General features: G+C 35.7%; 1 protein-coding gene across 1 annotated transcript in view; it reads left to right on the forward strand.

Annotated features, from left to right (window-relative positions):
• The window catches only part of PPP4R3B (protein phosphatase 4 regulatory subunit 3B), a 45,612-nt gene that overhangs the window by 26,870 nt on the left and 5,114 nt on the right, over positions 1–13,628 (forward strand). Inside the window, exons 10-13 of the mRNA XM_057557876.1 lie at positions 801–970; positions 2,974–3,113; positions 3,512–3,696; positions 5,756–5,958. Of these exons, the coding sequence (XP_057413859.1) occupies positions 801–970; positions 2,974–3,113; positions 3,512–3,696; positions 5,756–5,958 (698 nt within the window). The remainder of the gene's footprint in view (positions 1–800; positions 971–2,973; positions 3,114–3,511; positions 3,697–5,755; positions 5,959–13,628) is intronic.

The following is a 13,628-nucleotide window of genomic DNA, read 5'->3' on the forward strand; positions in this document are numbered from 1 at the left end:
TATTTAGCTAGGGAAAAGACTAGTTAAAGGGAAATTTTCTTTTCAATATTCTAAAATGTAAAAAGCCAAATTATACTGCTTATTTGTTACTCTATCATTCTTTCACAGATACAGTCTGATCTGCCACAGTACATGTTTACCAAAGGTTAAACAGCTCATAAGCAATTGGTAAACAAGGGAGTGATGTTATTATAATCCGGAGGTAGTGTTGGTTCACAGATGATTTTCCCAAGGCAAAGAGAACTGGAATAGCTTTCATCAGAAAAGTAAAAAAACCTTTGTCTCTCCTGTATACTGGTAGCAGGAGCCCCTTTGGCTGTATTTTCAGAAAGCTAAAAAGAAGCACCTACCTCCAAAGCTCCCCCAACTCCCCTCTTTGCCCTGTCCTCCAGAGAGGTAAGGCAGTCTCGGCTCTTGGCAGGTTGCACCATTCCTGTCCCCTTCTCAGTGACAGCCCCTACTGATTCTGATCTGCCTTCACTGCGTTGTCTCCACATCCACCAGCACTGCTCTAAGTAGTGCCGGCATTTGTGTTGTATGGTTTTTGTGTATTTTTTAATCTCTCTGCCTTGTAGCTGTCTGTCTACCAATTATTGGGGCTTTTGTTAGCTCTCTACGTAAGTTGTACAAATTTTGAGTTGGTTTTTCCCTAATTCTGTTTTTCGCAAAATCCAATTGTTCTTAGTGCAGTTTTGCTTTTTACTTTAGAAGAACATATACATTGCTTTATGTAAAAGTACCTGTATAATAATTAATACTAGTAAGATTAGCAACTTACTCCCTGTATTATTTTTAATTAGGTGCTCTTCGTTTTATGAGGCGGATAATTGGCCTTAAAGATGAATTTTATAATCGTTACATCACCAAGGGAAATCTTTTTGAGCCAGTTATAAATGCTCTTCTGGATAATGGAACTCGGTACAATCTATTGAATTCAGCTGTTATTGAGTTATTTGAATTTATAAGAGTGGTAAGTTTATATTAAAAGATTCTTAGTAAATTAAAATAATTATATGTTTAGTGATGTGAATATTTTAAATTGTGAAATTCAGCATAGTATTTTAAACTGCGTTTATGCTATATTCTCAGTTCCATTTTTTTTGCCATATGTTTCAGGATATTTAGCATATGTGGACATTTCACTCAAGCATGCCATTCATATGATCTCTGTGATCTCTTGTAAGGGTAGTGATAAAAATGAATAGAAAGATTGAAAAATAATTCCCTTGGTAGACATTGATACAAAATGCATAAAAGGTAGGATGTTATCATGGAATTTTAAGTTGAAGAAACTGAGAAGTTAGGTGAATTACTCCAACTGCCTTATTTTATAGATGAGGGCTTGAGACACCCAAAGTGATTAGCTGACCTATTCAGGTGCATTCATTTGGTTAGGAGCACAGGCAGGGCTTGAAGATATGGTGCAGCTCAGTCTTGAGTCTCAGTCAGGCAACAAAAGATTTGTCATAAAAAGATCTGGAGAGAGCTCTGTGTGAATAACAGGGATAAGATGAATAACTGAAGAACCGGTAAGATAAATTTACCCTGTCCCACACACTGAAATGATTCCACTGGAGGAAATGGCCACATGGTTAGAAAGAACTTGAAAAAAGAAAGTCAAAGCTAGAAATTCATTCTCTAGTTTTGTTTCTTACAAATCAGATTTGTACTGATGACACACTATTCTCACGTAAAGATTATTTGGCTGACTAGATTGTTTTTCTTAGAGTAGTCGCTTGGCAAGAGTATGGTTTGCAAAAAGGATGAAGAAGATAGAAGTACTATCTTTAGTCTTGGAAAAAAGGAAACATGGTTGACTAGCTCACCAAGAATCTGAACCCAGGTTCACAGTGTACTGTTCTATGAATTAGAGATTAACTTTTATATATTTTTTTCCTTTAAAATTTTTGTTGAGATATGGATAAAATGAATTGTAACGTTCACAGCCCCATCCCTATTCCTATGATTGAATTTGTTTTTCTGAAAATAATTTTGAGTGGTTGATAAATGTACATTGAATCCCAAAACTTACCTTTTTTTGTTTCAATGTGTAACACAACTATTTTACCTAGGTTTCTAATTTTTCTCCTTTGCATATTTTTTTGATTCAGAGGTTCAGGGGAACTAGTTTAAAGACATAACAGTCCTTAATACAACCAGGTTATGGTGTATCTTTTAAGGAAGTGGCATGTATATATCCTACCAGTATTAGTCCTGAATCACAACTTATTTATTTCTAATGATGAGCCTGCTTTGCACCCATTAATTTGCAGTGATCACTTAAAATGGTTCATTCAGAATTTAAAATTTATTACTGTCAGTTTATTTCACAAAAATTACACCACTAGAGAACTGTGGAAATATACAAGAGGAATTCAAGTTGTTTTACCAGATATGTATATGTGATATAGTCAAAGGAATCTGTTTATTTTTTAAGTAAGGCTTATCTTGTTTTGATAGTTAAACAAGGTGTCATCAAGTAATATCTTTCAATGTTTGTTGAAAATATAATTTCAACATCTGCTTTCTAACTAGGTGTGCACTCTTGATCAGGCCATCCAGTCTCTCTCATAGCCTCAATTTGCCCTTTCTGTAAAATAGGGATAATAAAACCTATTTTATAGAATTGTTATGAGGATCAAGTGAAATTGTACGTGATAAGTGCTTTTTAAATTGTAAAGTGCTATTATGTAAATGCAAAAAATAAACAGACAACATAAACTAAATACATTTACCTCTCAAATGTTCTTTATAGTCCCCCTAAGAGGGCTTCAGTGAATTGCTTCTCCTTTTTTCCAAGTGTTCTGTGGAGTCCTGGCTCATGTATAAAGAAACTAGGACGTTTATTTTTGGAAGATGATTTTGAAAAACCTTTTTTTTGATCAGCTTTGGAACTATAAAAAAATTTTTTTTAAGTTTTTCTTCTAACAAGCATTGTATTATATTTGAAATATAAATTTTGTGCTTATACAGGAAGATATCAAGTCTCTTACTACACATATAGTTGAAAACTTTTATAAAGCACTTGAATCGATTGAATATGTTCAGACATTCAAAGGATTGAAGACTAAATATGAGCAAGAAAAAGACAGACAAAATCAGAAACTGAACAGGTATTGTTTAAGTATATTGCATTTATAGCCTATAAAATTATGTTCAAAATCATGTGTAGTTTGATCTTACATATGAAATTTACCCAGGAATTTTCTTTCCATCATTAGATAGTACAGGGTTGTGTAGGAGGGTCGTATATTCTCCCTACACTGAATCTTTTATATGAAAAATTACTGCTCCATATCATAACTCAAGATAAATTTTTAGGTTGGTGTACAGACATCCTTGGAGTGTTCTCTGGTTTCTGGTTACATCTTATATTGCAACTGAGGTGATAATGATATAAGTTATACTCAGTTAAAATTATTTCAGCTCCTCTTGGCTATACATATTTATTCTCATAATCTGGTCAGGAATCTTAAATCATTACTTAATATTTGTGATATATTTCTTACAGTGTACCATCTATATTGCGTAGTAACAGATTTCGCAGAGATGCAAAGGCATTGGAAGAGGATGAAGAAATGTGGTTTAATGAAGATGAAGAGGAGGAAGGGAAAACAGTTGTGGCACCAGTGGAAAAATCTAAGGCAGAAGATGATTTTCCAGATAGTTACGAAAAATTCATGGAGACTAAAAAGGGTATTAAAATTTTGAATTTTTGATTAGTTCATTCTCTTATTTAGTATAGAAATTATTCAGTTGTTTGTGAAGTTGTGATCATAGTTTATAAAGCATGAAAGACATGAATTTTATGCTAAATCAAAACCTTTTAAAATTATCACTTTTTTCAAATCTGATTTTTCAAAACATTTTGTGTTTAAAATGTTTTTCTTGAAACTTGCCGTTTTGTGATTCTCTTCATTTGCTGTTTATAAATTGCATTGTGTATACTTTGCCTTCTGTGAACAGTTGTGCTTTTATTTCTATACTGAAATCTTCAATAATGATAGAGATCATATAGATCCTATATGATCCTATAGACCATATAGATCCATATAGAAAATTTCCAGAGCACTCTGTCATTTACAGCTGGAGAAACTAAGCTTAAAGAAAGAAGTACTTTACTCTTTGAAATTTTTAAATTGTTATAAAAGTTTCATAAAGATAAAATGTCAAGGGACTTCCCTGGTGGTCCACTGGGTAAGACTCTGTGCTTCCAGTGAAGGGGGCCCAGGTTCGATCCATGGTCAGGGAACTAGATCTCGCATGCATGCCACAACTAAGTAAGTCTGCATGCTGCAACTAAAAAAACATCCTGCATGCCGCACCTGAAGATCCCGACCCGGAGCAGCCAAAAAAAATAAATGTTCAAAAAAAAAAAACAAAGATAAAATGTCAAGAGCAGAAAAGTAACAGTAAAATTTCCTGTCTTTCAAATATGTTTAACTTGTTTATAAAACTAAGATCTTACTAGTGTTTTTCAGAAGAACCAATCACTTTAATTCTATCATTTAAATGTTTCAAAAAATTTATATCTTGAAAGGCAAAAGCATTTCCTAGACTTATATATAAGTTTGTGATTTTCTTTCCTTTTTTTTAATATATTTATTTATTTACTTTTGGCTGCGTTGGGTCTTCGTTGCTGCGCGTGGGCTCTCTCTAGATGTGGTGAGCGGGGGCTACTCTTTGTTGTGGTGTGTGGGCTTCTCACTGCGATGGCTTCTCTTGTTGCGGAGCAAGGGCTCTAGGTGCACGGGCTTCAGTAGTTGTGGCATGTGGGCTCAGTAGTTGTGGTTCGCAGGCTCTAGAGCACAGGCTCAGTAGTTGTGGCACACGGGCTTAGTTGCTCCGTGGCATGTGGGATCTTCCCGGACCAGGGCTCGAACCCGTGTCCCCTGCATTGGCAGGTGGATTCTTAACCACTGTGCCACCAGGGAGGTCCCTAGTTTGTGATTTTCAGTGTGCGATTTTCTAAAGGCATTTCTCATTAGTTAGTGTTACATTAATTTATTACATTTTCCTTGAAACTGTTGCTACCAGCCTCACTCATTTTCCACTCATTACTGCCATAAGTTCTATTTATTTCAGCCTGGGGATCACAATAGCCTATTAAAATGTCCTAAGGAATAGGTACCTTTTGGTAGCCAAATTCTTCTACCTTTACTCATTACAGGCACTGCCCTGAGTACTGTCAAAAGAGGCAGTGAGGCCATACTTGAAGTAGCATCCAGTTAAGAAACATAATCAAAAATAGTGGCAGCCAGATGTTAAAGGATAGTAGATACCTTTGTCATAAAGGAAACAGATAAAGGAACCTGGAATATTCAGGAAATAAATGACTGATAAACATGATCCTAATCATTTTCTTTAGGCATTTGGAATATTATTGACTTGTGGGAGAGATTATTAGGTTTTCACAATGAGTATGGAAGTGTAGAGTCAGTGAGTGGAAGCTGCAGAGAGACAATGAAAGGAAGAGTCAGACAGCTAGAGTCCTTGGAAGAGTCCTAGATATAGCAGTGTAGAATTCTAGCATACGGTGGCTGATCTGTTATATGATTCTGAAGTTTCTTTCTAATCCTGAGATTTCTAAGACTTCAGCTAATAAAGACTTATTGTACACATCGTGCTCTACCCTCTTAGCTCTTACAAAAAAGCAAAGGCACTGTTTTATAAGTTTTTAAATTATTGTTCTTTTCAGATGCTTTGACTTAGCAATATTTACTGATAAAGATTCAAATTTTTACATTTGCTTTAGCAAAGGAAAGTGAAGACAAGGAAAACCTTCCCAAAAGGACATCTTCTGGTGGCTTCAAATTTACTTTCTCCCACTCCACCAGTGCTGCTAATGGAACAAACAGTACAAACAGTAAATCTGTAGTGGCTCAGACACCACCAGCAAGTTCTAATGGATCCTCTTCCAAAACTACAAACTTGGCTACATCAGTAACAGCCACCAAGGTATGTGAAACTGCTCTACACACAAACTTCGCTTTTTTCATCTGTAGAATTATTTCATGTTTCCTGAAGAAAATTTGGATAATAAAAATAATCTCAAAGAAGAAAAAAAGTTGCACACATTGTCATCAGAGAACATGACTGCTAACATTTGATTGATTTTTCTTTAGGTATATGGGTTTACCTGACACATAATTACAGTCTCTGTATAAGCACAGTTTTGTATCCTGCTTTCATTCATTATGAGAATTTTTCTCTGTTATTAAAACATTGTTGAGGACTGTAGAATTTCATTTGATTTAGCTGTATCATAGTATTTGTAAGCATCCCCTCCCCCCACCAATATTTTGGAGCACATAAGTTGATTCTGATATTTCACTGACTACTGGCATTGTTGCATTTTAAGTTATTTTCTTGGATAGATGAGTAGAACAATGTTCTCACCCATATTGTCAAATTCCTCTCCAGAAAGGCTATACCAGTTAATGTTACCGTAAGCATTGTACGAGTATGCTTGGTTCACTGCAGCTTTGGCACTGTTATTATAATGAATTTTAATCTTTACCAGTTAGGTAGAGGAGACAGTATATATCTTGTTCCCAATTGTGTCATTTGTTACTAGTAAGGTTGAATATTAGCCTTTTGACTTTGCTCTTCTGTTAATTGTCTGTTCATAGTCTTGCCTTTTAAAAAATTGGTTTATGTCTTTTTAATATGAGTGAGTCTTTGGTTAAGAATATTAACCTTTTTGTCATTCACATAGCAAATGTATTTCCCATTGGTTACTTTTTTTATGTAAACAAGTTTAAATTTTATATAAAACTTTTTTCTTTCATTTACATTATTATTATATGTAATACGTCCTTTTCCCCAAAAAGGAGTGGCTTAAAATAAAAAGGCATAAATAAAGGACAACTGTTAGTATAAGGATAGAAGGCCAAGAGAAGGCCATAGTAGAAAACCTAAGTGAAGTGATGCTTCTTGTTTTGAACACAGAATATAAGTCTGAGTTTATTTATTTTACAAAAATGTAGAATCTTTCTTCAGTATTGTAGCAAGGTGGGCTCTTGACTAAAGATCACAGAAGTAGCATTTTCAATAGGATTCTCCTGTTTGTGAAACACAGTTTATGTTATTGAACAAGAATTTTTAAATTTTCATTTTTTGATAAGACAAATTTAGTGTAATATTATGACACTATATTAAGAATATTTGCTGTGGAGTTATATTGCTTGGGTTCAAATCTTGGCTGTGCCTCTTTCTATGTGTTTGACCTTGAGTAAATTATTTAATCTCTCTGGGCCTTAGTTTTCTCATTTTAAACAGGGATAAGACAGCACCTCCTTTATAGGTTTGTTGTGAAGGTTTAATTATTTAATAAATGTAAAGAGCTTAGAACACTATTTGGCACATTCTCAATATATACTAGCTTTTCTTTTTTTTTTTTTTTAATCAATGTAATATATGCACTTACATTTAAAAGAAAAATAGCATTAAAAGTATTGAAAAAAAAAGTCCTCTTTTCTTCTCCGCAGCGAAAGCTTGGAACTCTTCTAGCTCTTTCTTCTATTTCTAAATAATATGCTAATACTGCCATATTGTTTTACCACTCCGTACCACATCCTCACCCTTATTACTCTCTGTATCACAATTTTTGGTTAAAACAATATTTGATAATATTATAGCTATAATAACATAAATATTCTTTATTCATTAATTTTTTTCCTGCTTTTTTCTTTTTTTTTTCCCCTGCTTTTTTTCTATACTGTGTTTTTCTTTATAACTTTTCTCTTTTTATAGAGTAAATAACCTCTCAGGTTAGTTTCCACATAGTCTCCCCCTTGGAGACATCTCTCTTGCAGTCTCCCATCTTGTCCCAGCCTAGATTGGTTCCTCTCCAGACTTGTTGCTCAGCTGATGTCTTAAGGCTGCCTCTGCCATCACCCTAATAATTCCTTTTGCCTTTCTTCTTTTTTTATGTTGATTGTTCCCTGGATCTCAGGTCTCTGTTCTCTTTCTTGATTTTCCATCTCATTTTGTTGGAGCATACCCTCTCTGTTTCCTGAGAAAAGAATTCCATGAGAGATAAAGTTTGAGACCTTGCATGTATGAAGATGTCTTTATTGTATCCTCATACTTGATTGACAATTTAACTGAATGTAGAGCCAAATTAGAAGTAATTTTCTTTCAAAAATTTGAAGTTATTGCTGCCAGGAAATCCAGAGACATTCTTATTCCTGATTGTGTGTGTGTGATTTTCTTTGATTCTTCTTGGAAGCATTTGGGGTTTTATCCCTGTATTCTGAAATTTCAGGATGATATACTTGGGGCATTCTCAGCTAAACAGCCATGACCTTTAGTTTTGGGACATTTTATGCTCTTTCACTATAGCTTATTGTTTGGATATTGGGCCTTATAATTTTCATAATTTTTCTCTCCTATTACTCATTTTTTTGTTCTATTTTCTGGGTTATTTCCCTGAGTTTTTAATTTACTGTCCTTCCAGATAATTTTTTATTTATGAACAAGCAAAATCAAGTGCGAACACAAACACGTATTTCACCTTTTTTGACACTAACAGCAGATTGCCGAATACATTTGTTCTACATCTTTTGGGGAACAGATAGAAAAATAGCGATTGTTCTTGGAAAATAAATTAATTGCTCAGTCACTCAAGACTATCACAAAAGTTTGATATTAAGCAAGATAGGAGCTCACAGAGTAAAGCACTAGTTATATTGGCTCTCAACCTTTTTCAACAAACTGACCACATTTCTAAGTGAAGGCAAGTTCTTTATCACCAATGGCCCTTTAGCCATTTTCACCATCATTGCTTTTCAGGTGTCCAGCAAAGTGATTCAGAGCTAGATAGATTAGATAGATTAGATAAGATAGATAGATTCTTTTTTTAGATCCTTTTCCATTATAGGTTATTACAAGATGTTGAATATAGTTCCCTGTGCTATACAGTAGGTCCTTGTTGGTTATCTGTTTTATATATAGTATTGTGTATTTGTTAATCCCAAACTCCTAATTTATCCGTTCCCCGCCCCCCACCCTTTTTCCCTTTGGTAACCATAAGTTTCTTTTCTATGTCTGTTAGTCTATTTCTGTTTTATAAATAAGTTCATTTGTATTATTGTTTTTTTTAGATTCCACTTACAAGCAATATTATGATGTTTGTTTTTCTCTTTCTGACTTACTTCACTTAGTATGATAATCTCTAGGTCCATCCATGTTGCCTCCAATGGCATTATTTCATTCTTTTTTATGGCCGAGTATTACTCCATTGTGTATATTTATCACGTGTTCTTTATCCAGTCATCTGTCGACGGACAGTTAGGTTGCTTCCATGTCCTGGCTATTGTAAATAGTGCTGCAGTGAACATTGTGGTACATGACTCTTTTTGAATTATGGTTTTCTCAGGGTATATGCCCAGTAGTGGAATTGCTGGGTCATATGGTAGTTCTATTTTTAGTTTTTTAAGGAACCGCCATACTGTTCTCCATAGTGGCTGCACCAATTTACATTCCCACCAACACTGTAGGATGGTTCCTTTTTCTCCACATCCTCTCCAGCATTTATTATAATGTAGACTTTCTGATGATGGCCATTCTGACCAGTGTCAGATGTTACCTCATTGTAGTTTTGATTTGCATTTCTATAATAATTAGTGATGTTGAGCATCTTTTCATGTGCCTGTTGGCCATCTGTATGTCTTCTTTGGAGAAGTGTCTGTTTAGATCCTCTGCCCATTTTTTAATTGGGTTTGTTTCTTTGATGTTGAGTTGTTTGAACTGTTTATATATTTTGGATATTAACCCCTTATTGGTCCTATCATTTGCAAATCTTTTTCCCATTCAGTAAGTTGTCTTTTCGTTTTTGCTTTGCAAAAGCTTTTTAAGTTTAATTAGGTACCATTTTTTAATTTTTGCCTTTATTTCCTTTGTTTTAGGAGACTGATCCAAAAAAATATTGCTACAATTTATGTCAAAGAATGTTCTGCCTATGTTTTCCTTTAGGAGTTTTATAGTATCTGGTTTACATTTAGATATTTAATCCATTTCAAGTTTATTTTTGTATATGGTGTTAGAGAATGTTCTAATTTCATTCTTTTACATGTAGCTGTCCAGTTTTCCCAGCACCACTTGTTGAAGAGACTGTCTTTCCATTGTATATTCTTGCCTCCTTTGTCGTAGATTAATTGACCATAAGTGCATGGGTTTATTTCTGGGCTTTGTATCTTGTTCCATTCATCTATATGTCTGTTTTTTGTGCCAGTACCAATACTGTTTTGATGACTTAGCTTTGTAGTACAGTCTAAAGTCAAGGAGCCTGATTCCTCCATCCCCGTTCTTCTTTCTCAGTATTGCTTTGACTATTTGGGGTCTTTTGTGTTTCCATACAAATTTTTAAATTTTTTGTTCTAGTTCTGTGAAAAATGCTGTTGGTAATTTGATAGGGAATGCACTGAATTTATAGTTTGCCTTGGGTGGTATGGTCATTTTAACAACATTGATTCTTTCATTCTTTCATGGAAAGAACACAGTGTATCTTTCCATCGGTTTGTGTCGTCTTCAGTTTCTTTCATCAGCGTCTTATAATTTTCGTCACCATCATTGTTGATTGCTACAGTCGAATTGATTGGTTCTTAAAATTAAATAGATCAGGTGATAATTTGTCTGTTTTCCTTTGGGAGGCATCCTAAAGCTCTAATATATTTTTTAAAAATCACATTCTTTGAAAATTTTATAGTTTTCAAGCCCAGCAAAACAGTAGCTACTAATGAAATTTATTATTTTTGGCTGCATTGGGTCTTTGTTGCTGCATGTGGTCTTTCTCTAGTTGTGGCGAGTGGGGGCTACTCTTCATTGCAGTGCACGGGCTTCTCATTGCAGTGGCTTCTCTTGTTGCAGAGCATGGGCTCTATCTATGTGCATGGGCTTCAGTAGTTGCAGCACCTGGGCTTCAGTAGTTGCAGCATGTAGGCTCAGTAGTTGCGGCACGAGGGCCCTAGAGCGCACGGGCTTCAGTAGTTGTGGCTCACGGGCTCTAGAGCGCAGGCTCAGTAGTTGTGGCACACAGGCTTAGTTGCTCTGCAGCATGTGGGATCTTCCTGGACCAGGGATCGAACCCTTGTCCCCTGCATTGGCAGGTGGATTCCTTAACCACTGCACCACCAGGGAAGTCCCTACTAGTGCAATTAAAAGATATTTTTTTTAAATATGAATGTTGTAGAGACACAGAACATTACTTCAGCTGTAGAGCTGTAAAATATATGCACATTTTCCTTGAGGAAAAATACTTACAAAATCAGAATGAGAAGCCATTAGCGGGTGCTAAAACAAACACTTCTTTTGCTACAGATTCACAGAAAAAGAAAACACTACATCTTGCTTTTTCACATGACAAGCTTATCTGGATGAGCGTTCCATATCAGGACATAAAAGAACTTCCTCCATAGAATTCCGAAGTATGGATGCATATGTGACCTTTTACATACAACATTTCACATACATGTGTATTTCTATAGAGAATGTGCATTTACAGTTTTGACAAGTGTTATCACATATAAATGCTCAGTAAAATAGGAATAAATGGATAATTTCTTAACATGATATATATGGCTGATACCAAAAGCTAGCTTTATCCTTAAGGAAGAAATATTAGAAGCATTCATACCAAAGTCAGGAACAAGACAGGATGCCACTATCACTGCTGTTATTTAACCATTGTTCTGGGGTATTGGCCAGTGCAATTAGGTGAGATAAAGAAATTAAAGCTATAAAAATTAGAAGATATAAAAGCTATCACTTTTGCTGGTGATTAAAACGAAATTTTAGGGCTTCCCTGGTGGCGCAGTGATTGAGAATCTGCCTGCTAATGCAGGGGACACGGGTTCGAGCCCTGGTCTGGGAGGATCCCACATGCCGCGGAGCGGCTGGGCCCGTGAGCCACAATTGCTGAGCCTGCGCGTCTGGAGCCTGTGCCCCGCGACGGGAGGGGCCGCGATAGAGAAAGGCCCGCGCACCGCGATGAAGAGCGGTCCCCGCACCGCGATGGGGAGTGGCCCCCGCTTGCCGCAACTGGAGAAAGCCCTCGCACGAACCGAAGACCCAACACAGCCAAAAATAAATAAATAAATAAATAAATAAATAAATAAGAAAATCCTTTAAAAAAAAAAAAAACGAAATTTTACTCATGTTTATATAAAAATTACATGATATCAAAAATTAGAAGATATAAAAACTATCACCTTTACTGATGATTAAAATTTTTTAATCATGTTTAAGGAAGATCTATGTATTCTTTTTTTTTTTTTTTTTTTTAATTTATTTGGCTGTGGCACTCGGGATCTTTGTTGCGGCATGCAGGATCTTTTAGTTGCAGCATACGGAACCTTTAGTTGCGGCATGTAGGCTCTTAGTTGCAGCATGCAGGATCTGGTTCCCTGACCAAGGATCAAATCCAAGCCCCGTGCATTGGGAGCATGGAGTCTTAACTGCTGGACTGCCTGGGAAGTCCCATCTATGTATTCTTTATTTCATTGAGTAGAGCAGGGGTCCCCAACCCCCAGGCCTGTTAGGAACCAGGCCGCATAGCTGAAGGTGAGTGGCAGGCGAGCAAGCAAAGCTTCATCTGCTGCTCCCCATCACTCACATTACAGCCTGAACCATCCCTCCCCCCCATCCAAACCATGGAAAAGTTGTCTTCCACAAAACCAGTCCCTAGTGCCAAAAAGGTTGGGGACCACTGGAGTCAAGGATAATTCTTGAATTCTGTCCCCTTAGATTTGTTAATATGATGAATTATGTTAAGTTTCCTAACTTAAAATTTGTCAGTTTTAGTTCATAAAGAGTCATTGTTTCTTCATAGGTTTTTGTTATTGTTACATCATTTGTTTTGATCCCTTCTTTCATATTAGAAATGTTTCTCAAGTGTCTGGTGATGCTTGGATTTTCTTTCATATTAAAAAGTAAGGTAGTTTGGGATTGACATGTGCACACTGCTGTATTTAAAATGGATAACCAACAAGAACCTACGGTATAGCACAGGGAACTCAGTTATACATATGTATATGTATAACTGAATCACTTTGCTATACACCTGTTAATCAACATTGTTAATCAACTATACTCCAATACAAAATAAAAATTAAAAGTTAAAAAAAAAAAAGAAAGCCTTGAGGAGAAGTGCCTCAGTGAGGTGCTAATCTATTTATGCAGCAAAAATATAAAATAAATTCATCTGCTAGGCTCACAGCACCAAACAAACAAACAAAAAAAAGTAAGGTAGACTTTTCAACAAGACTGCCAAGACAGTTCACTGAGGTAAAGAATCATCTTTTCAACAAATGGTGTTAGGACAACTTGGATATCTGCATTCAAAAGAATGAAGTTGGAGCCTGCCCCTCACCATGTTACAGAACTTAAAGTAGACAAAAGATTTAAATATAAGAATTAAAAGGATAAAACACTTAGAAAAAACTACAGGCGTAAATATTCATGTCCTCAAATTATGCAGTGTTTTTTTTTTTCTTTTTGTTTTTATTCACCCCACGGCTTGCGGGATCTTAGTTCCCCAGCCATGGATCGAACCTGTACCCCCTGCAGTGGAAGCACAGAGTCCTAACCACTGGACCACCAGGGAATTCCCCTAGGCAGTGATTTCT

This window comes from Balaenoptera acutorostrata, chromosome 12, assembly GCF_949987535.1.
Source record: "Balaenoptera acutorostrata chromosome 12, mBalAcu1.1, whole genome shotgun sequence".
NCBI classification, from domain to species: domain Eukaryota; kingdom Metazoa; phylum Chordata; class Mammalia; order Artiodactyla; family Balaenopteridae; genus Balaenoptera; species Balaenoptera acutorostrata.